General features: G+C 38.5%; 1 protein-coding gene across 6 annotated transcripts; it reads left to right on the top strand.

The window, feature by feature from the left end:
* Window positions 1-1,953: 1,953 nt before the first annotated feature.
* On the top strand, window positions 1,954-23,919 carry TIAL1 (TIA1 cytotoxic granule associated RNA binding protein like 1). 6 transcript variants are annotated; one of them, XM_071812198.1, is made up of 13 exons: window positions 1,954-2,214; window positions 5,552-5,656; window positions 8,783-8,879; window positions 12,209-12,358; window positions 12,668-12,722; window positions 13,033-13,120; window positions 14,993-15,068; window positions 18,204-18,312; window positions 18,605-18,700; window positions 18,785-18,869; window positions 19,182-19,305; window positions 19,786-19,925; window positions 20,827-23,919. In XM_071812198.1, the coding sequence occupies exons 3-13, from the start codon at window positions 8,868-8,870 to the stop codon at window positions 20,942-20,944; spliced, it is 1,053 nt and encodes a 350-aa protein (XP_071668299.1). In that variant the 5' UTR covers window positions 1,954-2,214; window positions 5,552-5,656; window positions 8,783-8,867; the 3' UTR covers window positions 20,945-23,919. The 6 variants fall into 6 exon arrangements, with proteins under 6 accessions (XP_071668299.1, XP_065698933.1, XP_071668300.1 ...); XM_071812199.1 differs by having other exon boundaries at window positions 1,956-2,214; window positions 12,260-12,358; XM_065842861.2 differs by lacking the exon at window positions 5,552-5,656.
* The last annotated feature ends 1,030 nt before the right edge of the window (window positions 23,920-24,949 follow it).

The raw sequence follows: 24,949 nt of genomic DNA, 5'->3' as shown, positions 1-24,949 counted from the left end.
ACTGTAACTTTATTTTTTCTTTTAAGGGAAGAGGAGAATGACATTTAGTGCTGTTTTGATTGGGTTTTGGAGATAGCCGGTCATTTTGCATATGGCAGAATATTTAAAATATTTCGGTAACATGCTCTTTACAAAAGTACATGTCTGTTTGAAAGAGAAGATGACTGGTTTACATTGCTGCTGTAAGTCAAGGCTCTCTTCTCAGAGCAGTATATGGAATCAAGTTATTTGCATAGATGTTCCTATGCATAGATGTTTCTAGTTCGTTCACTTTTTTAGCACACAGAATTTATCAGGAGGCACCAAGACCTTGGTCTGCCAGTTATGGATCACACAGCGAATTTTATGGGACCTACTGGGCAAACTCCTGCAGTGCAGCTGGTTAATTTGCAGCTCCCCGTGCACTCCTGAATGCTTTGCAGCAGGAATTGGTTTTGTCCGTGCTACAGAAATATGTATCTTATATCAGGTCTCAGACTCAGGCACACGCAGGGCGATTGGAGTATTTCAGTAATTCCTTATATATTCAACCTTCTGTGTTTTTAATGCATTTTTAAAAGTAACTTAAGCCATCTATATCTGTGTCTCCGAGCTAGAATAGCTTCTTCCAGATATATAAGCCTGGCAACAGTCTTGGGTGTTTGAGATAGGAAAACATTACTTTGTGAACAGCAGGCATGAAAATATCTAGTTTGATAAATATATGGGCAGTTTTTTCCCATGATGTTACTATATGCGAAGGAGGAGAGTATTAAGAGTACTTGCATATTCAATATGCATGCAAATTGAATTTCTTCCAGAGTAAGAGCGCTGTGATTATTCCGCAGTAGCTGCACGTGAGGATACTCGTCCTCTGCCTATGCAGAGCTATTCTGATCTGTTTCCTCATTGACAATTCCTAACTCAACTTCTCACCAACTAGAGGAAAAGAAAAGCTCCAAGTTCCAACACCACAGAAGGCAAAGAGTCTTCTAGTAAACTTTGTTGTTGCTGTGGTTTGTCCCAAACCTCAGTCGCTGGCACTGAGTTCTGCTTTGTGATCCCAACTCTGTTTGGGGTTATAGGTGCTGATTAATGGTACTTGCTTCTGTGTCCGCTTTAGAGGTTGGTTTCATTATTCCTATAAAACACCTTGTTATGGTGTATATGGAAGAAAACAAGACAGACAGGCCTCTCCTCATTGTCTTTGCCCTTGGTGAGCACCTTACCATCACGCATCTAATCATAACAATAATAGTAACAATAGTTACTGTTGATGCTGGATGGAGGCACTGTGGTGCCTGAGGGCAGGTGGGTTGTCCTATTGGCACCATATATGTACAGTATATAAAATCACGGTCTTTGCTTGTGAACGTGACATTCGGGAACATATTCCAGCATAAACCGGACTCCCCTCGGGCAAGCACATGCCCATACAATAAATATTTACAGGACGAGGTGTATCGATCGCTGTGTTTATGCACACACCGCCACGCTTCAGCGCAGCCTTTGAATGCCAGCCCGCACCGAACAGAGCCCCCCGGGGGCCTGTGGCTCAACACGGGCTTTCCCCAACTACTCTCAAGGCAGCGCCCCAAGGCTGAGCTTGGGCCTGGGACCAGGCCTGGGCCTGGAGCTGGAGCCGGGCCCGGCGGCGCCGAGAAGCGAATCTTCCCGGGCTGCTGGCGGCCAATCCGCGCCAACCGGCACCGACCCCGCGGCGGGCAGGCGGACACGCCCACTGCCCCCTCCCGCGGGGCGTGCTGGGAGTTGTAGTTTCTCCCCAGCCAGGCTGCCTGCGGGTTTGCGGCGCCGTGCGCGGCCGGAGAACTACAACACCCAGAAGGCGGGCGGGTCTCTCGCGCCGTCCCGCCGCGCTGTCCCCGTCAGCGCCTACGATGCCCAGCGCGCTCCGCGGCGCGGCGGCGGGGCCCGGGAAGGAGGATCCGGTGGCAGAGGGAGCGGGCCGGCGGGGCGCGGCTGCGCAGAGCGCGGCTTCCTGAGTGTCTGGTGGCGGCGGCCATTTTGTGGTGCTTCTTCCCTCTCCTGTTCGGGGCTGCGGTGTCGGGACCTGGCGAGGGGGCGAGACGGAGCGGGGGGAAGCCGGGGCCCTCACCCTCACCTCCCCTTCGCTTCCCTGCGCGGCGGAGCCCCCCTCTCCGGCGCTGCCCGCGGCTGCGGCTGAGAGCGGCGCTCGCCCACCATTATGGAAGACGACGGGCAGCCCAGGACCCTGTGAGTGAGGAGGGGACCGCGAGGAACCGCGAGGGTGGGGAGCGGAGAGGGCCGGGCGAGGCGGGCAGGGCGCTGCGCGCCCGGGGTGCGTGACCGGGCCGCGGTGGGGGCGGGGAGCGCGGGGAGAGCGAGCGGGGCCGGGAGGGCGCTGAGGGGAGCGGGTCTGGGCCTGGCTGCGGGGCCGGGGGGGCGGCCGAGGAGCGGAGGGACCGGGCGGGCGGATTCGGGGAGAAAACGGGGGAAAGCAGAGCTGGCGCCGTGGTGACTGGGGGTTGAAGCGGGTCTGCTACGGTGGGGGGGGCAGCCCCGCTGCTCGGCCCGCGGGCACATCCCCCCCGGGCCGGCGCTGGAGGAGCGGGACGGGGCGGCCCGTGCTCGGGTCTCCTCCGGGCCCGGCGTGGGGAAAGTTCTTTGTGTTGTGCCTGCGGTGGGTGGGATGGGGAGCGCCGTAAATCGAGGCTCTTTATAGCGGTCAGGGTAGGGAAGGGAAGAAAGAAGAAAAAAATGCTTTTCCCTCCAGTGTTTTACAGTGTGGTTCAATAACAGTCTCTTGGGCCCGGGCAAAATAAATAACTGTATTTTGGCCGCGTCTCTCTAGTCAGTGTTTAATCAGTTGGTGGTTGTTATCTGTTTTTCCTTTAAAAATCGAAGTTCGAGCTTCTTTAGGGTCTGTTGAGTTCTTTTCAACTCTGCAGGTGTGGTTTTGATGAGTTTTCTTTGTCCTACTGACTTACATGAGGGGGACTACTACGTGTGCTTACCACACAGAATTGTGTTGTGGATTATTTTAACTAGTTCACAGATTTTTTTTCAGTTTTGCAGTTGCCAGAGGCTGTGAGGTGCTGTATAGACAGGTCAGTGTTCAGGTGCCCACATCGGAAAGGCCGAGGCAAAAGTCTGATGTTTGGGCTGCCCGTATCACAAATGCAGCTCAGGAACAGCGAAAATGAAATCTTTGTGTAGTTTGTGGGACAGAAAGGCTTCCAGAGATAATCTGGGTTGAAGGCCGCTTGAAAGAAACTACTTGAAACAGAGTAAAATATGTCTCTGAGTTTTCTTTCCACTATCAAAGTGATGACTTGGCATTTAAGGCTTTTCCAGGCAGTTTGTGGTCTTTCTTTTTTTTAATGTCTGCAAAAGTTTTCTAACTTGCTTATAGTTTAGTGTAAGTGCGTACTTAGTCCTTGATCCCCGAGATGAAGAGTTCAAATAAGCATATCTGAAATGCTTTTTGTGTTGACTGCCCAAATGGTTTGAGTTTGCTTGGCCCTGATAGTGGACACAGTTTTTTCAGAGAGTTGCTTTAGAATAAGAGGAGGGAAAAGGGCAAAGTTACATGGTGTTTTGCTCCGTTTTGTTTCCAAGGTTCCTCTCCTGATTGGCTCCTCTTTTTTTTTTTTTTTTTTTTTTAATAAGCACTATATCTAGACTAAGTTTTAAGATGTTCTTTAATATGTAGACTAAATTTCAAAATGTTCAAAACAAGTGTTGGTCCCACATTGGGAGTGGGTTCTTAGGAATGCATCCATTGATGACCTGACTTAGCCCGTGGTCACTGACGAGGAATAAACTAGATTTGTACAAAGGTGTCTGAAATAGCATCTTTACAGCTGCCAAAGATGTTTCATTGCACCCATCTGACTGTCTGTTTAATTTGTCAAACTAATAAACAGTGTATACATTAATTTCCTGGTAGTTTTGTAGTAACCACAATCATGTGGGGTTACTTTCCTGTAAATATTTGAGGGCTTTTTTCATAGAACACAGAAGTTCTGCTGTAGCATTTCTTATATCTCCCTCTTGTCCCTACTGTTATCTGAAATGTGTTTAACTTTGGAATTGCAGGTTGTGTTTTTAAGATGATTATCCTGGGTAGTTCTTTTCATGTAGAGCAGTTATGATTACTCAAATAAAGCTCAGGGGCCCTCAAGAACAACTAATAATATTTTCAGTGGAACCCCATGTTTTTGTTTGTTTGTTTTTAGGGGATGTGGGGGGGAAGTAAGTGAAGAACAAATTGTTTTGGTAGCTATTTAAGCATGTGCATAAGCATTTGCTTGATAGTTCAAGTGATACTTTATGATTGTCTTTACTATTTTGTTTATATTCCTTCAGGAAAGAAAAACTAAACCTGTAGGTTAGGAAGGGGTTTTCTTTATTTAATGCTTGCAAGCAATTTTTTTAATTACAAAAGGGAAAACCCACATAACCACTGTTCACCTAACATTTATGTCCATCTTAAATATCTCAGGTGTAAAAATTGTTTCCATTTTCGGTACTCACAGGGCTTTTATGCTGTTTTCAGTCATGATAGGTCAGTCATGAACCTTTAAGAATTCAAAATATTTTCTGAGGCTTAATAGAGAAAATAAACACCATTTGCATTTTTATTTCTCACGTTTCATAACTAGCAGGCATTTATGGAAATGTGAAGAATAGCGTCGAGTATTTTCTGCCAAAAAGTTTTCCTTACTGCTCTGACAGTTTGAAGATAACTTGAGAAAGGGTGACCTTTCGGTAGGATTTATCACACCCCTCGATTCAAATGTGAGATAGAAAATGCACATTGTGTAATTTTGGTAGCTGGTCCTAAAATGAGCTGTGGGCTTCTGATTTTTTGTTTTAAATATATGAACACTTGAAAGTTCATTGTGGGGACTGTCAGTTCTTTCATCACAAGCTTTATCAACATTTTATTCTAAGTTGCTGTATGCTTGGCCCTGCCGTGGTATATCGCAAGTGGTGTGGAATTTGGATGGGGTGCAGAAGACACAACACTTGTAGAATATTGGCTGCCAGTGGAGTCTACAGAGTGGGTTTTTCGTGGTATTTTATTTCCAGTAGCTTGCTAGCACTAGGCAGAGATGCTACTAGAATTTCTATGGGCCTTTCACTTCATCAGTTACTTTATTGCTTATATTTTCTTCATTTAAATATGGAATCTGCCATTTCTTGCGTGTTGTCTGCATGACTGTCAAAATGTGTTTACTGCTTTTCTCCAAGTAGTATGTAGAGGAGTTTTGTGAATCTAAAAGTAGTGACTGTAAATGTCCCTTTCTTCCCTACCTGTCTAGGAAATGATTGAAACTTGTTTATCTTTGACTTGAACAGAAAAATCTTCTTTATAAAGAGTTTGTTTCTAAAGCTCTTTTCTTCCTGATACGTGCTTCTATAGATAATTCTACAAGATCTGAGTTTCAGATATAGTTTCTTATTCTTTGTGTTGTCAGCATTCAGAGTATAATATATTGACATTTATATCAGGAGATATAGATAGATAGATAGATATGTATGTGGTTTGGGTTTTTTTTAATGTGCTTATTAATTGGTATTTAAGTGCTTCAAACTTTCAGAAGGGAACAAACACTGTTGCCTGTATGCAAAAAGCCAGAACTTTTGCTGCCCTGTCACATTAACCAAGACAACAGCCTATAAAAGTATAGTAAGTGCTTCTTCTCTATTGGGTTTTATAATTTTTTAAAAGTTTGAATAGTATATCTTCTAGAATGTAACAAACCAAAAAAAATCTAAATACCATGCAATAGCATGTTAAAAACGTTATGTTTTCTTTGGGTGTGTTTCTGCTTCTTTTGATTTCAAAAAGTAGAATAGAAATTACTGTGTTATGCTGTATCATGTGTAAATTGAGCTAGAAAGGGGAAAACTGGGTGCATTAATAGGCTGGTGATGTGTGGTGGGTGATTAACATCAGCTGAGGAAAGTTTTGTGTTTCCAGAAAGGTAAGGTTTCTGTTCCTAATGTGCTGAATGTATTTATTTCCTTAGTCATATGGTATTCAAACATTGTACACTGAAGATATTTACTTGTACGATTTTTTTTTAAAGTAATCTTTAACTGTACTGAAGGAGGTGATGTTACTACAACCTACTTTACCTAAAGACATGAAAGTAACCATTAAGTCTTTTTTTTTTTTTTTTTAGTGTATTGTTCCAAATTTGTAGAGGTTTGTATTCTTGTATTTTACATACAGTTCAAGAGATTTGGGTCTCTGGGAGTTGTCCTTGTTACGTGAACCTTTTATTGTGAAGTATTCTCAGCATGTATGTTACTTAAGTTTCTCAGTGTTAGCAACATGTGGAAGTTATTGATGCCTTCTGACTATGGAAGTACTAAACATTGAGGCTGTATTTATCATCTCCATTTAGAGAATTAATGGACCATTAGGACTTCTCATCCCATTTGTATCTTGCAATCAGTTGGTTCAGAATTACACTGCTGATTTTTATGAAGAGGCAACCTGGTTCATAGTTAAAGTTTATGATGCAGCCTTCTCACTTAACCATCTTGATGAAGACATAGTGCTATTGGAGAACCACCTCGTATCTCTTCTAGCAGTTAGTGTAATTTATCTTGCCTTAATTGAATAGATTTCCAGGGAATGGCTTTTCCTAGCTTTTGCTTTTTTTTTTTTTTTTTGGTCAGACCAAGAGGAATTCTTCAGATTGCTTGTCAGAGTTCTTACATTTCCAAAATCTGTACTAACATTATGCAGAAGAGGCTGAGAATTTTTTTAAGATAGTGTTAGTTGTCCTTCTTACTGTAACTGATTTTGCAGTAGAAATAACATTAATATGACATCACTGCATTTAATTTCACGTTACTGCTATAGTACAGGTGCTGATATCAGTATTCTGTTAAGGTATGGTCCTAATAGTGTGCTACAACATACAAAGGAAGCAAGTACTAGTAATAAGTTCACAGAAGTACTGGCACTTTATGTGGGAATTCATCCTTGTAGTTATATTTTCCATTTGATTTTAGTAGTATCTGCCTGCAAAGGTTAATATTTCCATTTAAAACTATTAGTGACTTAGAATTTAATCTTGGTGAATGATTAACAAAAATTTAGTTGAGGTTGTCGAGATATGCTATGGATAAATGTTTAACAGCCTAGAGAATTACAAAGTCAATGGGATGGGCAATTTGTCTTGTAATGGGTATTAGAATTTTGCAGTTTTTAATGTGTTTACTGAAATGCTTCATACAATACAGACCACAAATGTAACTTAATTCATACATATTTAGTAAGAAAGTAGTGAGTGCCTGAAGGATTTTAATGGATGTTTCTGTATTCAGTTAATGTGATATATAAGTAGCTCACTCAGGATCTTGTGTAACATTTAAGTCCTGACTGAGACAGTGCAGAGCTGTTTCATAGTTCTTGAAAGGATAACAACATAAACAAAAATCTCTTGGTATCATTGTATGGTGTTCAGATGAAAACAAATGGTGTTCAGTTTAGTTTTGCTGAAGCTGGATGAGAGTGCTGTTGTCAAACACAGATAGTGCTTATAACAATTTTTAAAGGGATGCCCATTAAGCAAAAGCGTGCACTTAAATTGCTGTGCTCAAGAGAATTTGGCCTATGCTTAGACTAAGAAATGCTGGGTCACATTTGTGTTCACCGAAGTGTATTAACAGCTCAGACTGACTTCAGTTTACTGGATTATTACATTCTATAGTAGATCAGAATAAAATAAATAAACTGGATATTGTTTTAGCAGCTAAATCACGAAAGTTCTGCTTGTGTTTTTGGTTGCATTTGAATACTTTGTCTTGACAGTCTTATTTGTAAAGATAATGAATGTTCCTGTGCTGATGACTTCTGAGTTCTGTTGCTGTGACAAACCTTTCTCTTAACTGGTCACTTTGTTTACAGTTTGATTACAAATTAGTCACTTTTTTTTTAAAGAATCAAGTTCTGCATGCATGACTCTTTCTCAGTCATCTCTCTGACATGGTTTTACTTTTTGTGAGTGTAATGTAGCAGAGAATCTAGAAGTAGTTCTAAAACTCTGCTTTCAGATTTTTGGCTAAATCTAGGACTCTATCTGAACTTGAGAGGTATTTCAAAATTTGGATTTATTTCTAAGGTTTTATAAATTAAAAAAAAAAAAAAAGTATGTGGGATATTAAAATAACATTGCCAAAATTTGGGGGAGTTTTCACAGAGGTGGTGACTGTTGAGATAGATGCTGTGTGGAGCATCCCTATGCCATAATGCTGCATAAATTGCCTATTGGTGAGTGGGCTGGGTTTCCAAATGTTCAGGAAAACAGCAAAGTGGAGTTGGGTTGCTTGCAGGGCAGCACAGTTTATGTCTGAGAGCTGCTCCTGAACTGTCAGGAGTGAGGTGTGGGTTCATACCCAAATTCAGAAATAGTCTTGATGAGATGCTCAGTGGGAAGTGAAACTTAAAACATCTTTGCCCAGCTGGTTGCTCGTTTTACCCAATATTCTTGAGCAATATTCTTCATGCTTTTGACATTTCTCTGCCAAGGAAATGACTGGCACTAGGTATGAGTGCTCAGTATCATGTCTGAATCAAGCTTCACCTTCGCAGTTGTGTGGCCAGCTTTATAATTTAGAAACTACATGAATGTTGCTTTAGAACTGTATAATGAAATAATCCGGAAATGCTGTCTTTAAGATACTACGGATATTTAAAGGGAGATTTTTTTCATAGTAATTTAAGATTTAAAATTAATAATTACATTTGAAAAGATGAAAATTTCTGGTTTAAATGTTTTTTAATTTCCTTTTGTAGCTATGTAGGAAACCTCTCCAGAGATGTGACTGAAGTTCTTATACTTCAGTTATTCAGCCAGATTGGACCATGCAAAAGCTGTAAAATGATAACAGAGGTAAGGCCTTCCACATCTGGGGGGTAGCAAATATAGCCTAACTTGAGATAAAGTTGTGCAAAACAAATGAAGTTGGGTGCTGCTTTTGATATTACTGGTAGTGTTTTCTTTAGGTTGTTGGCTTTTGGGATAATTTTTGCCAAGAGACCTGTTGTTGTGTACAGACCTGTGCTTTTGCTGTAGCCCTGACATAACTTTAACCAGCTGATGATGAGATTCCGCTTTATTTAAAGGGTTGTTACCTCCTCTTTCCAGAACAACATTGTTCTGGTGATCAGAAACCTTATTGTTTCAAATGTTATTTGTAGCTGGTTTGTATGTTTTCCACTTCAGTTGAACATGAACCTCAGTAGTTCTTTCCCTCTCTAATAAATACTATTTTACTAAGAATTAAAAGTAAAAAAAATCCTTCAAAATAAGTTTTGCTCTTCCCGAGCCTCTTCTGTGCCAGTGCAAATGGCTCTTGTCTGCACCTCTCTGTTCTTAAATTCATTTTTTCTCGAAAGAAAGTGACAAAATTTCCGTAGCATTCCAGATAAGGTATTTTGTACATACCATTGGTAAGTATTAATACATTCTCCTCTCTCTTACAAATACTCTGACATATTTAGGGTTGGTAGCCATTTCTGTGATCTTGTTGACAAATCCTAGACAACTCCTTGCTCACTAATATTTTTCTTTCCTTCTGCATTTTTAAGTGATAAATTTCTAGCAGGCAAGGACTAATCAGAGTTTTTGCTGAGTTTAATCTTTGTTTTCCAACTCTGGCTTTCTGTATGCTCTTCCTGCTTTTTACTGCTACTTACTGTTTGTACTGACTTGTAATTACTGATTTTCTGAGTACAGTCATGTTATTTTTTTGTCAAGGTCATTAATGGAAGTATTAAAAGCCACATCTTGCAACCGGACTTCTTTAGGGGCACTACTAGTAATTCCACTGAGGTCTTCTCAATATGACACACTGCTTGTCTTGTTTTTAGCCGCTTGTTTAATCACTCTCATTTTTGTCTTAACTAATTTTCCATATGACACTTTCTTAAAACTTTTGGTGACTATAAGCTCTCTGCCACATTTTCTGTAAGTTTATTGGAGAAAGATAAGTAAACAGAAAGATAAAATAGCACAGTTGTGAATTTTTCTCTGAAGAAACAGTTTTGATTGTCATATGCTCTTCAGAAATAAGGTAGTGCTGCTCCAGCCTCCAGCTGATGGAGAGATGTTAGCATCTGTTTGATTTCTTGAGACCCAAATGAGAAATTCCAACACTCATTTCATCGCTTTACACTCATTTTAATACCTTGGTTTAATCTTTGTGTTTTTAAGATTCTGCATAACCATAGAAATAACACGGGAGTCATCTTTATGCAATAAGTGGATAAACAAAAAGCTACTTGCAGCTATATTGAGTCGCAGGGAGGTGACTGCACTGGGCTGACCTTAGCACCTGTCACCGAGCAGTCAGCAAGGGCAGGTTGGATTCTAGACTGGAACTGGCCTGCAGCTACGGTGCTTTTAACTCTGAGTACCCGTCCATACTATCCGTCCTTCTGGTCGGGGTGTTGTAAACTTAACATAGGCACTGAGTTACATACAGGTGGTTCTTCCCTGTCCATTGTTCTTACCACCATCGGTTGGGTTTATACCTGAATGTTTTCAAAACTTTTGTGATTCCTCCCCCTGCTACTGGCCCTGCTTTAGCCCACTCTCTTTCATTTCTAAAATGTGACATGAACATGTCAAGTATTGAGAGATTTCAGGTGTTTGTTTGGGGGGGTATATAACCTCAGGGAGTGGTGTGATTAGTATTGACAGGTATCTTGAACACCTAAAGACCTGGGTATCTCCAAAAGAGGCTCTTCCGATGTTCACACAGGTTCTCATTGCTAAAGACGACTTTCTCACAATCTCAATCTAAAATTGCACTTGAGTTGAAGCATAAAACTGCACTGCATCTGTTAAGGCCTTAAATGGGTTTCCCAAATCTTGTTTTCATTTCAGCAGGACATTGTATGGGCAGAGGGGTGAATTAAGGCTTTCTGTTTTGGGGCATCTGGGGTGAATGCGCTTGTGACTTAAATTCTTTTTATGATCTCGGGTATATTTTCTCTCATCTGTTTATTCTGCATCAGTTAGACCCCTTGTACTGGCAGGGTTCAGAAGGATGACTACAGACTACTTGGTCTTTTTAGATAGATAAGGGCTTTGCCATCAATTAAGCTGTTGGATCGTAATAGCTTCTCTTGTTCAGCTGTAGGCAGAACCATGTTTGAAGAGGTACAATCCAGTTTTACAGGGCAGAATTAGAATTTTTCTATGTAAGTGTGTATGAAGTTTTAGAAGTTAAATAGTAAAACCAGTGAAGGCTGACTCTTAACTTGTGTTAGAGCTGTGCTACCTGACCCTGGGAAAGGCTGTAGGCAGGAATACTGATGCCAAAGCAGTTCCTTTTTGTGGTAGACCCTTCACTGTCTGTGCAAGAAATAATTAGTCCAACATAAATGTTTTGTCATCGTTTGGTCTGTGTACATGCAGAATAAGTAATGTCGATCTTTTGGTGTGAGGCTCCAGTTTTTGCACTTCTCACATCTTTTAGGCAGATTAAATCCAGTGTTAAAGTTGGCGTTCTGATCACCATTTCCACTTGCTCAACTTCTCAGAAAACTTTTACATTCTTTGCACTTAATACTCTGGCCCATTTAATTCTTCAGTTAGCTTTGTTTGTCAGTACATTTAAAGGTGATTTAATAGGCCATCCTAGAGAAACAGGTTATACCCAAGATTTAACAGAGTAACAATTGATTAATATGTTTTTTTCCCTCAGTTGGACTGTTTTGAGCCCTTTTAAAGAGATATTTCCCAGTTGCCGGGCATAATATTTTTCACTTCAGACTGAGAATATGCAACTTTTAGGTTGCTGTCTGCTAGTGATTTCCAGGCAAGTAAAAGGAAAGTGTTCTTAGGTAGGAGGAGAGAGGAAATTGGTGAAAATATATCCGGGAAACAGAAGTTTCAAGCTTTGAGTTTATACGTGAGGTAGATGGGGTTTTTTTGCTGTTCTTCTCTCCGTTCTTCCTTTTTTTTCCCCCTTCCATCCAGTGTGCAGATCGCTTCCTTGGTATTTGAATTATTTTTAGTTTAGTAAACTTAAAGTACTGAGCCCACATACAAAGTAAACTGTACTTCAGAAATTGCTAGACCTTTAATAGAAAGTCCATCTTTAAAATTCTTGCATTTAAGTGTAATGTCAAAGGCTATTTCATAAATCTAATGCAAATCATTCTTAAAGTTTCTAGCTATAAGTAATATATTTTCCTGGATTTTCTTCTCAGCAACCCGATAGCAGAAGGGTCAACTCTTCTGTTGGATTTTCTGTTTTGCAGCATACAAGCAATGACCCTTATTGCTTTGTGGAATTTTATGAACACAGAGATGCAGCTGCTGCATTAGCTGCTATGAATGGGAGAAAAATTTTGGGAAAGGTAAGTCGCTTACATTGTAACCTTAGATTTAAGGATTGTAGGTTTGTGTAAAAACATTAATAAAAACTGTGAGGCATTCATTTGGTTGAAGATGTTTACCAAGGTTAAATATTGTTAGAATATTTTAAAAATACTGATTTACAAGCGTAAGTCTTGCTTAGGAAGCAGATCGTTTGTGACGTTCTAATTGTGACAGTGTTTTATATTGAATGATGATTTGTAAACATTGAGAGTTGTGACCACCCTTGAATGAACTTGTGAAATGTAAGGATTTTGTGAATTTATACTAAATCTTATACTTATTTTCAGGAGGTCAAAGTAAACTGGGCAACAACACCAAGTAGCCAGAAAAAAGATACATCCAGTAAGTAAAGTAATGCCACAGTATCACTTCTGCACAAATACTTGACAGCGTCGTGATAATTTGTCATAAATGCATTTAAACATAACTTTTCTCCTTCCCATCTTGTGTTTAATAGAATTTTTCAAACTAATTCTTCTGTTTCTGCTTTGCACCTGGGGAAACTGGAGTGGACAGATTAAATTGCTGCTGCTCATCAGATGGAATCCTGGGCGTTCCTGGTTCCCAGTGCTGTGTGCAGAGCATCACTTTCGCAGGAGCTGAAATCTTAGATAGCAGTTAAATATTTGATTAGTAAATTATTTATTTTCAGATCACTTCCATGTGTTTGTTGGGGATTTAAGTCCAGAAATAACAACAGAAGACATCAAGTCAGCATTTGCTCCTTTTGGTAAAATATCGTAAGTATCATAATAAACATTTCCAGTATCACTTAGAAAATATGATAGAAAATTTGTTTGAGTTGAAATGTTGTTTCTTATCTTTTTAGATAATTTTTCTGATGTTAATTTGCCTGTGGTGGGTGGGCAGTAAAGAGGGGTTATTGATTCAGTATCTGTCGTGATTGTAAATACAGTAATGTAATTGTGCTCTGGTTTTGCTGAAAGCAATGTGCTTTTAACCTCATTTATATGCTAATGTCCTTCAACTTTTTATTAAAATTTAATTACTGTTCCTAAGTGTGACTTTTTGGTGTTCAGAATGTGTACAGAATAGTGACTTGACAAGGGGTATATGTTGCATTCGCAGTGTATTTTGTGTGCATTCATACTGCATTTCATAGGCAGTATAGAAAACTGGGCAATTATTTTATGAAGTGGTTAGTTGAATAACTTGGGAACATTCTGAAAAAAGCTAATTGTTATGAGGTTTTGGATGATAACAGGGGGTGAATTCTGATATTTACATGAAAGAATGGTGGATTAACAATATGTGCACATTTCTGCCAGTTAAGAGAATGTGTCTTTAAACTTCTCATAGATCATTCAGGTGATACTTAATCACCTGATGTTGTAATTGAACATATTTAACATTACAAGAATCCTTGTGAGTGCTAAAGTATGTATGTCCTTAAGAGTACTGCTAAAAAAAAAGTCTGTTAATCTTCTATCAGTTTATAAATATCTTTCAAAGTTGCACATGAACGTTTTTGTACTACTCTACAGGAATAGATTTCTAAGAAAAAAAAATTCTTACTTTTCTCTTGTTCTGTACGCATATTTTTAAATGAATCATAAATCTTATTTCTTACCTCTGCTATTTTGTTTACTTTGCTTTTTGTCTCTTAATGTGGTAAGTAGTACTGTTTTAAAAATCAATTTAAAGAGAATGATTCAGGTTTCTGTTTCTCAATCTATATTTATACCTGAGACCTGCAGTTTTTCTAAAGTCCAAGTCACAATTAAAAGTAATAGCATTCTGGTTATTTTGCAGAATTGCTCATAAGAATGGACAGGATCTTGAAGGCTAACTGCAAGGAACTGTGCACACTGGAACTCAGTTGTAGATTTTTTCTCATTTCTATTTATTCTTATTATACATTATTTATATATACATATTTTAGTATTTACATTTTAACATTCTATATTCAGTGCAGTTCTATATTTCCAATCATTTTAACTTACTCACTAAAATTTCTGTGTAAATTTGTTGTTTTCGTACTGGTGTGCTTAGCATTGTTGTTAGTTTTATTCTCCTTTCTTAAATTTCTGAAAATGTCAATTTTTCAAAATTTACAGCTACCCAAACTCCAAAATGATGGTAGAGAATTGACCAAGAAAAATAAAGAAATCTGTTAACAGGCCATGTATGCCTTTTAATTCCTATTTTTTCCTCTTTTTCGATTTTTTAATATTTCATATATTTTGTATCACTAGGCAGAAGACATTTAACTATTTAGAGAATGCATGGTAAATTAGATAGAATTGTTACAGTAATTTATAGAACAGTAAACCGTAGAGGACCCTAGCCAATAGAATATTAGAAAAGGAAACTTTGTTTCTCTTATACTTCAAATTTGAACATTCTAGTTTTAGCCAGTATAGGTTATGTGGATAGGTTGCATGTTTATTACATGTTATTTTTTTTTGTCCTACTGCTTTTTTCTAACAGGTAAAGAAGCAATAGGGAGAGTTCAGGAATGACTGTAGTTTTAGGGCTAACTGAATTTATAAGAAAAAATTATGCTCACAATACAGTGTGTGTGGTTCCTTTTAGTTTTTATTTTGCTGGTTATTAATATTACCCTCATATAGCTGTGCTTCTTTTCACAGGGACGCACGGGTAGTTAAAGATATGGCAACTGGAAAGTCAAAAGGCTATGGTTTTGTATCTTTTTATAACAAACTGGTGAGTAATCACAACGTGGATTTAAAATAACCGCCTGTTTCCACTTCTGGTTTTGTGTCCTTGTTTGTATATTCACTATGTATCAGACTTTGCCAAGGGAATTAATTTACATGCGGGGACCAATTTACTTCAGTAAAAAACTTCTGTTACTTGTGGTGAAGGGTTGAAGCCATTCAGATGACAGCGATACTACAAGAACATTCCAAAAAAGGATGGGAGAAGATTGTGAAAGAAGATTACAGGACATAGAAAGCTGGTCGGGGTGTGTTGGGGTGGTTCAGCTTAGTCAGTGGAACCATCTTCTCCAGCGAGGTGGGTGCCAGGTCCAACCTGGGCTGGTTTGGTTCAGCATAAGGTGGGAGCCCCTGTGAAACGACGTCCCAAGGAGCGTGGTGCCATGCGGCACAGCACGGTTTGGGGTTTGCCAGGCTCAGGTTCCTGCCCAAGCTCCATGTTTCTTGGGATCTAATGCAACCAAGGGTCTCATCCACTGAGGCATGGCTGGATTTACTTGCTTGAGCTCTGTGTCCTGGGAAAGCTCTTCACTTGAATTGTTAGAATATTTCAAAATCTAAGAGGGCTCTTTGAGTTATTAATTTGCAGTGAAGACTTGATTCTGTACTTGTAAAGTATATTCTTATGGATATTGTAAATCTGAAGGTTGTTCTTGATTTTGTTTTGGGTGCCGTTACATACTGGGTAATGTTATGTATGCTTAGGAAAACATACTTCCAACAAGTGACACGTATCCCTTTCTGATACAGGCGTTAAAGATGTTATTTCTAGAATTTAATCAGTGTAGTGCTGATAAGAATAGTGCAGTGACCTGCTATTTATAGCTATACAATTGACTCAACAAAGAATTCTTGGCAATTTGGAAGTTAAATGTTTGACAGTGTAAGAAATTTGCGAAAATTATTTGGAAAGTCGAGCTCTGTGAGTCTAGAGGTATGTTTAGGACAACACGGGGAAATTCTAAACAATTTTCCTTACGTATTTTGCTGAGGAAAAAGACAGTTAAGGATTTTGGGCATATAAGAATGCTGGTGTGGTCACAAGTCCTACATGTAAAGGCTCTTTCTATCTTCTCTAACAGTTATGTGGAGCTGAATCTAAATCAGAAGAAAGAGTTGGAATTTCTTTTCTTCACATTTGCAAATTCCATAAGATATTACAATTGAATGCTTTGATTTAGTGTATTTTCCCACTTACACTCCATTGATTCTGTGAAACAGGCAAGAGAAATAGATACCTTATTTTCTTGTACCCCTCTTCCCTTATTGTATGGTTGAGTTTGGTTTCTGTGACTGTAGGGGTAGTGTTTCAACAGTCATCTGGAATGCAAATTGCAGAGTTCCTTGAAGACCAAGCCATAAAATCACCATTTAAAAATCTGTATTCATTCTACAATGGATGGATTCTAAATGTAATACTAAAAAGTACTTTTAAAATTCTGTCCTGGTTGCTATTCATTCAAACAGCAGCTGTACTTACAGGCTTATGGCAAGACCATCCTGAGCTGGTAGTTTAAGGCCTGTTTTTCAGAATTTACTGGCATCTTGCTAGACCTGGGGAAGTGGGACATGTTCCCAGACTTGGGGACTCCAGCCTGCGGTCTTAATGCACACCTGTTATGAGAAAATTAACCTGGAATGGTTCTGGTGTGGGCTCAGGTCCAGTTTTGTTATAGCTGCGATTCTCAAGACTGGCAGCAAGATTCATTAGAGCTAGTTTCCTTTCCTAGTCGGTTTGTAACTTATTCATTATGTTTTGGGAGTGAGGGTGCTTGAATAAGCTTATTTTTATTTTATGGTGATTCGGTTTTGTCTTTTATTTTGTGGTGGTTTTTTTTTGATTGGTTATCTCTCATAATTTCTTTTTTGTATTTATGTATTGTCTTCAAAATGAGCACTCTAATTAAAGCTTAGGAGGATCAAGGTCCTGAGTGGCTTGAGTTTGAGAGGAGCTTGTTACAGCTGGAATCCTTCAGTGTGAGGCAGGACAGTGGCAGCTGCTCACCTGCCACTTGTCCACGTGTTCTCCTTGTACCTTGTGCTTGGTGTTTTCTTTCTTAAGCTTTGTGCCCTTGGAAAAGTATGTCGAACATGTACTGTTCACTCTACCTCTCTTCTTTCAAAACAACTGGGGAAAAATTGCTTCTTACAAGTGTTAGCAAACTTATCCCTTGCCTACTAGATGTTTCTGATTACAGTGAACTTAGAGATTGTCTTCTAGTTCATGCTCGGGACAAGAAGTGAAACCATGTGGACCGTGGACTCCTCTGTGTGTGTTCATACAATGACTTGAATATTTAGAGAACTTATCAAGCAGACATACATGCTCAGACATATATTGTACGTCTCCAGAGGGCAGAATAGGGGACGGGACAGGAGGTGTGTGAGAATAATAAATAAAAGGGAATTTAGAGGCTCAATCTGTCTGTAGCTCAGCATTACGGTTTTAGTAACTACCATTCAGCCTTCCCAGAATTTAAAATTTTTCTACCTAAACTTGGCCAGTTCTGTTGAGTGCTTATTAAGATTCTGAAAAAACACATTCAGATCATCTTTTACAATGACTTTGCAAGCATGTAAGTCGTGGTGTAAATGTTACTTGGGTTACATCTGAGAAATTTTTCATTGAGGGGTTTTGATGGTTAAAAAGTCTTTCTTGACTTTTCATCTTTTACTGTTAAATATACTTTAGTGTATTTTAATACAGTCAGTCAAATAATTTGGATTTTTTTAAATAACTGAACTTATAGTTGTTTTATTTCAGTAATTGCTTCTGACATCTGTGTGACCTTTGTATTTTTTGGGCAGCCTTCAAATATTGTAATGCAGATGCTTGTTGTGTAAAGGTGGCACATGTATGATTGTAGTTGGCTTTGAAACTGTAGAAAACGGGGGTGGGAAGATGGTTTTCCCAAGTCACTTGAGGGCCTTCTCTGTAACCGATTGGCTTCATGGTACATTTTGACTGTTTGCTGTGGTTGTTCAGAATTTCACGTGCGTTTTGGTACTGTTCTTGCTTTTGCCAACAGAATTAACTGGCAAGCAAATGGTTTTTTTTAGAAATAGACTTGTACATGCTTCTTGTTTGGATGTGTTATAATCTTTGTTTTAATCTTTTTAGGATGCAGAAAATGCTATTGTACACATGGGAGGCCAGTGGTTGGGAGGCCGCCAGATCAGAACTAACTGGGCAACACGGAAACCACCAGCCCCCAAAAGTACACAAGAAAGTAAGACCCTCGTGTAATGCTGTGTTGTGTTTGCTCTCTTGCGCGTCACTGTTCAATGGAGGAATAAAACATAATGTTGCCAAAATTATGTCACTTAATTACATATCTAGCTTGACTTTCCAGATCTTAAAGAATATATTTTTAAATATTCTGTCAATGTAGTGGTGGCACTGCTGGTCTATCATAATAATATCGAATGTTTTTGTTAAATGTATAGTTCATGTTTATGTACAAGGTAAGTATCTGGGACTCTGTGAGCCTACTGCTTAAAACCAGCCTTTTCTCTTTATAGATAATACAAAACAATTGAGATTTGAAGATGTAGTAAATCAATCAAGTCCAAAAAATTGTACTGTGTACTGTGGAGGAATTGCCTCTGGGCTAACAGGTATGATTAGGTTTATTACTTTTTTTTAATATTGAATAATTTTGGCCACCGAGATGGTTAGTAATTCAAAACCATATGTTGCAGATCAACTTATGAGACAGACATTTTCACCATTTGGACAGATCATGGAAATAAGAGTGTTTCCGGAAAAAGGTTACTCATTTGTCAGGTATGGACATAGAAAAATAAAAACTATGATTTTTTTTTTTTTTTTCTTTTCATGTAGTAATGTTTCACCTTTCTGTAATTGCACTTGATTGAACTTCTGCTGGTACATTAAAAGTTGTCACTGTATGTTCATAGAAAAGTTTGGAACTTTTAAAAGTGACCACCAATCTTTTTACCTGGGAAGATGAATGTCTGTGAAAGCAGATCTTTTTCTCTGGATTTCCTGTATGTATGGAGTCACTGTTTTTTAACAGTCTGGTGAGAGTACTATCAACCGTAACATTAGTTTGTTTTTACATTTTTTTTTTTTTAGATTTTCAACCCATGAAAGTGCAGCACATGCTATTGTTTCAGTTAATGGAACCACAATTGAAGGACATGTTGTTAAATGTTATTGGGGTAAAGAATCTCCTGATATGACTAAAAACTTCCAACAGGTAACTGCACTTGAACCTTTGCATTGTATTACAGAAGCAATTGTGTACATATCTGTAATGCCTTCCTGTTTACAACAGGTGCATTTTGTAGTAGAGTTCGTATGGAATTCCATGTTCTCATGTTCCAGTTGTTCACCAAATTGGGCTAGTGATTTTGATGGAATATCTGTTACTGTCTTCTGAATATGATTCAATATAGGGAGAGGCTTTGAAGTATTTCTGATACTTGCTCATTCGCAAACTGCAGGCTGGGTGACTATCCAACCAGATATTCTGTGGTATTTCCGACACACACAGATACATTTTTCAGTACAAGGATCTAATTAAGTCGCAGTGATGTCTTATTTATTTTTCTGATCTCATTATTGCTAAGTAGTTTTAGCCCCATGATAGATGTAGCAAAAAATGTTGCCTTTAGCAGCACAGAAGGAACACAATCCATCTCTAGAACTGAAGTATTACGAATTATTCTCTCCTTAGGTGGATTACAGTCAGTGGGGACAATGGAGCCAAGTATATGGAAATCCACAACAGTATGGGCAATATATGGCTAACGGGTGGCAAGTACCATCATATGGAATGTATGGCCAAGCATGGAATCAACAGGGTTTTGGAGTAGAGTAAGTAGTTGTATTTAATTTTTTAGAATATTCCTAGAATGTTATATCTGAGTTTCAGGCTCCTTTGATTCAAGGATTGCACAAAGTTTCAAGTGTTAGGTGGACTCCTGCATGCTTAAATCTTATGTTTAATGGTTATGGACCAAGTAATGGGGTGAGTCACTTTGACTTGCACTCCATCACTCATTTTATGCATATGGATGTTTTGAGACTCCAGGCACAAAGACTTCTATGGTGGTCTTGTCTGATATGTAGAAACTTTCTGGCTTCTGACTTGAGGTGGTGAGTATTGGAGACTCTGAACCAGGAGTCCAGGTATTTACCTGAAGGGTTCATAACCCTGAAGAGAAGAAACTCCATCCTGACATTTCAACTTGTGCGGTTTCAGAATTTGGGTGAGCTTGTACTTCATCTCTTGAAGACAAGTCTTCACAACAACTTTTTGTTTTGAACATACTTTTAAAATCACCCTTTTGCCCAGGTAATTCTTCATTGTCTCTCTCCAATTAAACATATTAAGCCCCGATAAACCTGTCACTGATATTCATGCCTGTTGGGCATTGGGAACTTTTTGCATTTCTGCATCACTGATGTTGACTTCCAGCCACCTGCGTACGTTACTTGCCTTTGGAGGCGGTTGTCCTGTGCAGCTGGTAGCCAAGGTTTGTAGGGTTTTTTTTTCCTTTGTTCTTAAAAAGCTCATTTTCAAGAATCACATTGTAGCACTCCACCTGAATTACTCATTGAAGAGAAGAAGAAATTGTTCTATTTTGGTAGGCATAGTAGTGTAGGAAGTATATTTTTATGCTCTTTTTTTGGTATGTTGTCTTGTAAATAGCTTGACTAGCTTGGATGATTATTTTCCTTTGTTCTTTTGTTAACCACCTTGTTTCTTTTTAAGCCAATCTCCATCTGCTGCCTGGATGGGTGGATTTGGTGCTCAACCTGCCCAGGGACAAGGTGCTCCTGTAATACCTAACCAAGCTGGATATGGTATGGCAAGCTACCAAACACAGTGAGCTGGGACTCTGTTTAAAAGTGTGTATTTCATGATAGGCTGCAGTTTCCAGTGACATTCTGAAGACTGGAATGTAGACGACGAAAAAAAAAAAGAAAATATTTATTTTAAAAATGGAAATGTTTGGAACCTTTAGCACAGCTTTGCTTTGGTGAAGGACACAAATGTCTTCTAGTTCTGCCTTTTTAAGTTTTTGTTCATGATGGATATGAACATGTTTTTCTTTGTGTACAAAAATTAAAAATAAAGTCAATAAAGACAATTCTGACTACAAATTTTGATATAGTAGGAGAAATGGCTAATGAATTTGATCTTTAGGTTACCATTCCATTTTTTTTTGTTCTGTCTTCAGTGTTTTATATCACTGTGCTTTTTAAGAGAGATGACGTTGAAAAACAGCAAGTTGCTTTTAGTTGAACACACATCCTGAAATAAACTGTGGACCAATCATTACAACCTGCTAGACAGTATTGATTTTTCAAGAAACTTATGGGCATAGCTCAGAAAGTATATGTAGGTCTTGGAATAATTTTTTAAAAAAATATTTAATTTTTCTACGTGCTTAAAAAAAACAGTCTGACACGGATAGTTCAGTCTCAAATGAAAAACAGTACTGTCAGAATGATTTCACATAACTTCTACTGTCCACATTCAGGCACACAAGAACTTTTCAGAGCCGGTTTGCTTATTAAGACTGTAGTAATTTGCATTTAATTTTGAGAAGTAAAACCATTTTTGCAAGTATGGTGTTTGTGTTCAAATCAGACAGTCATACTTGTGCTTTTACATAAAGTTTGAAGGCTACACATTGTAAATATTTCATGATTACAGTGTTGCAAAAGCATGCTCAAACATAGAAGTAGCAATGTAATTATACAAAGTAATACTTAATATACTCTACTGCTTTGAATGCAGTAGATTGACAAGAATGTGCAAGACTGACATTTCCAAAGTTGGCTATTATGTAAAGATACATAAAGAACTATAACAAAGAGCCTTAATTTTAATTTCATAAATCTTTAATGCATCACCTTTTTGTCATTAGAAATACAATTTTTTTGCTTTACATTATTTGGTATGTAAATACCTTGGTTAACAACCTTGTAAACCTATTTCAAGGTTATTATAAGTTGTATAGTATCTTGAGTGTTTTGAAAAATCTTGATGTTTTTTAAGTCTAGAAATATTTTGCCCAAGAATTTTTTAACAAGATTGTTAAAAACATCTTATTTTAGAGAATATTCAATGTGCCATTTGGTAAATGGAGATGCAGTTGAAACAGTACACTGAGTTGTGACTTATTTTTAATTCAAGTTTTTGTCTTTCTGGGTGGTTTGCATGTGATGAACCTGTACAGAGGCTGGGTTGTTTGTGTACTGAGTGTGTAAATGGATAAATCATGAAGATGTTTAAATGGTCAACTTGGGTTATTTCTGAATGATTTTATGGATACACTGATATAAACTGCCTCAATAAATTTGAAGTTGAAAATGAATGTAAGTTAGATATAAGTACTGTGTCTTACCTGTGACAGCTAGGGGGTGCAGATGTTTCAGCTCTATGCTGAAATACGCTGAGGCAGGCACAAGTAAAGAAAAAGAAAAGTAGGATTTGCAGTGATAGTTCAGTGAAACAAACTTGCATTTTAAAAGAAACTGAGCGTCTGATTTTAGAGATGATAGTTCTAAATGAGTGTCCGAGAAGCTGCGTATTTTACCTTTTCTGTTTCTCACAGGAAGTGCAAGTGGTACAAATTAGAATAGATTTTGCAATGGAAACTTGCAGTTTTGTTAAACCCAGCCAGGTTGTGCAGATAACTACATTTGATGCTGTAGCAAATCACATGAGGTTTTTTTCCTCCTCTTCTACTTGACGTGGTAAATAGTACCTTGACTTTCTGTGAGGTTGAGAGTGCGATATACTGGAAGAGCAATTTAGTCAGTTGGCTCAACTGTGCCCAGAGATACTCGTAACTCTGAGCATCTCGTGCACGCAATAACGACTGAAGTCAGCGCGGAACCATAAGTGCTTGTGATGACAGAATTGGCCCTTTATCTCTGTTTCTCCTTTATGCTATACGTAGTGTTTTACCACTCAAGTTAGGAATCTTGTCTACAGGACTTCTGGTTTTCTATGAATTTTGTATATATGTGTATATCTACGCGAGGATCGGCCTATACATTGTAGTTTGGAAAAAAGAAATCGCAAGTAAGTCCGCATTTTTGTTACACTTATCTGGTTTAAAAAAAAAACAAAAACAAACCACAAGTCAATAGATATATGAATTGCAAGTTACTTTAGTACCTCGACTTCACTTGAAATCTTGGGTTTCTACATAATTCTGGGTGTTTGACACATGACTCTGTTCTGGATGCATGCTGGTATATAAGCAGTATAGGCGCTACTGGAGATTAGATGATGCAAGTACATTGCTGTATAAATGCCCATATAAATGGGTGTAAGATGAAGGCAGTGATCTCAATGTGTAGATCACCTTAAATCTGATAATTTAATATGCCTGCTGTACAGCTGGGCCATACCTGACCTGTATTTCAGGATGAAAGATAGGATATACTTTCTCATTTGTCATTGATTTTTATACAGCTTTCTTTAATGGTGATATTTCTTCACAGACTGCTCAAGGTATGGGAGTCTCCAGTGTTCTTTAATGTTTTATAGCACTGCGAGGAAGAGCTGTAATTTGGATTGCTTTCTACGCGGTAGCGTTCACAAGTGTGTCACTGACAGTTTTTTGGCACCAAAGAGCCTCTTGCACCATTCTGCTTTTAGGAGTGACTGTTACACTGCTGTGAGTTCTCTAACTACAGAAACCAACCACTACCTAACCCCTCACCTCTAGGATTTGGGTTTCAAAAAGTAATTGATTTATCATGGCTGAAGTTGATGCGTGCAACCTGAAGCAAGGTTGTAATCTGCATTTGCAGAAAGTGTTCAATAAAAGTGAAACGTGATAAAGGGCTTATCCTGTATTGTCATCTGTCAAAACATTGTCCCTCTTTGCTGTAATACTGACAACAGGCGTACAAGGCTGAACTTGTAAACTATGCACTTGCAGTCCTGTAAAAGATGTTTTATTTAAAGTATTTCATACAAAAACATTTTGTATTTTGCAGAATTGCAGTAGCAAGGCTGTGAATCTACGGTTACATGTAGCTTTTCATCAGTCCTGCCTCCTTGTGTATATTTGTTAACAGTTCTCAGACATACTCTTCCTGTAGAACCACCTTCCTTACTAAGATATCATCACAAGACAGCTGCTTGCTGTCTCTGAACCATTTCCTTCATGGCACTCGCCAAAAATGTCTCACAGTGGATAAGGTTTAGTTTTGCAGAAAATTAGTGACTTGTTTTTCTTTTGTTTGTACACAAGGAAGCAGACTTAAACTGTATGGACATGATTAGTGTCTGATACTGCTTAACTATTTGACTGTTTTTGAACAAGGGCACAAGTCTTTGTTTTAATCACGTGGAACTGTTTCCTGGTCAGCAATAAAAGATTTTGTTGCACTGTTCTTACATTGCCAGATACAGGCACTCTTTTATTCGGTATACTTGAAAAAATGGGTGGGGTTTGTCAAGAACTGCCTTGGTCTGACTTTGAATCTTCCTTTAGAGATACAGTTTGCGATCTGGATTGCTGCTGTGGTAGCAAAATAAGTTGTTATTTTGAAACCGAGTGAGAATTTAATTGTTCTGGTGGTACGTGGTGCCTGCTTAATGTTGGTAGATTTAAGGGTTTCACAATGTAATGATGTTTCTGTTCATAAAAAGGCAAGTGCAAGACAATAGCTGCTGGGAAGGTCTTTGTTGTATTTCATTTCAGCCAACTTTCCTGAATCCAGTTGATTGCTTGGAAAAAAAAAATAAATTAAGAAAATATTTGTGTTTTTTCAGTATCACATGGATAAAATCCTTCCCCCACCTTTACCATCACTTTATGAAATGTTTACTGGATGTTTTACTTCAAAAAGAAACAGGACTTTGT

Source organism: Patagioenas fasciata, chromosome 8, assembly GCF_037038585.1.
Source record: "Patagioenas fasciata isolate bPatFas1 chromosome 8, bPatFas1.hap1, whole genome shotgun sequence".
NCBI lineage: Eukaryota > Metazoa > Chordata > Aves > Columbiformes > Columbidae > Patagioenas > Patagioenas fasciata.
The sequence above is the reverse complement of the archived record's forward strand: the minus strand, read 5'-3'. Positions and strand labels throughout refer to the sequence as shown.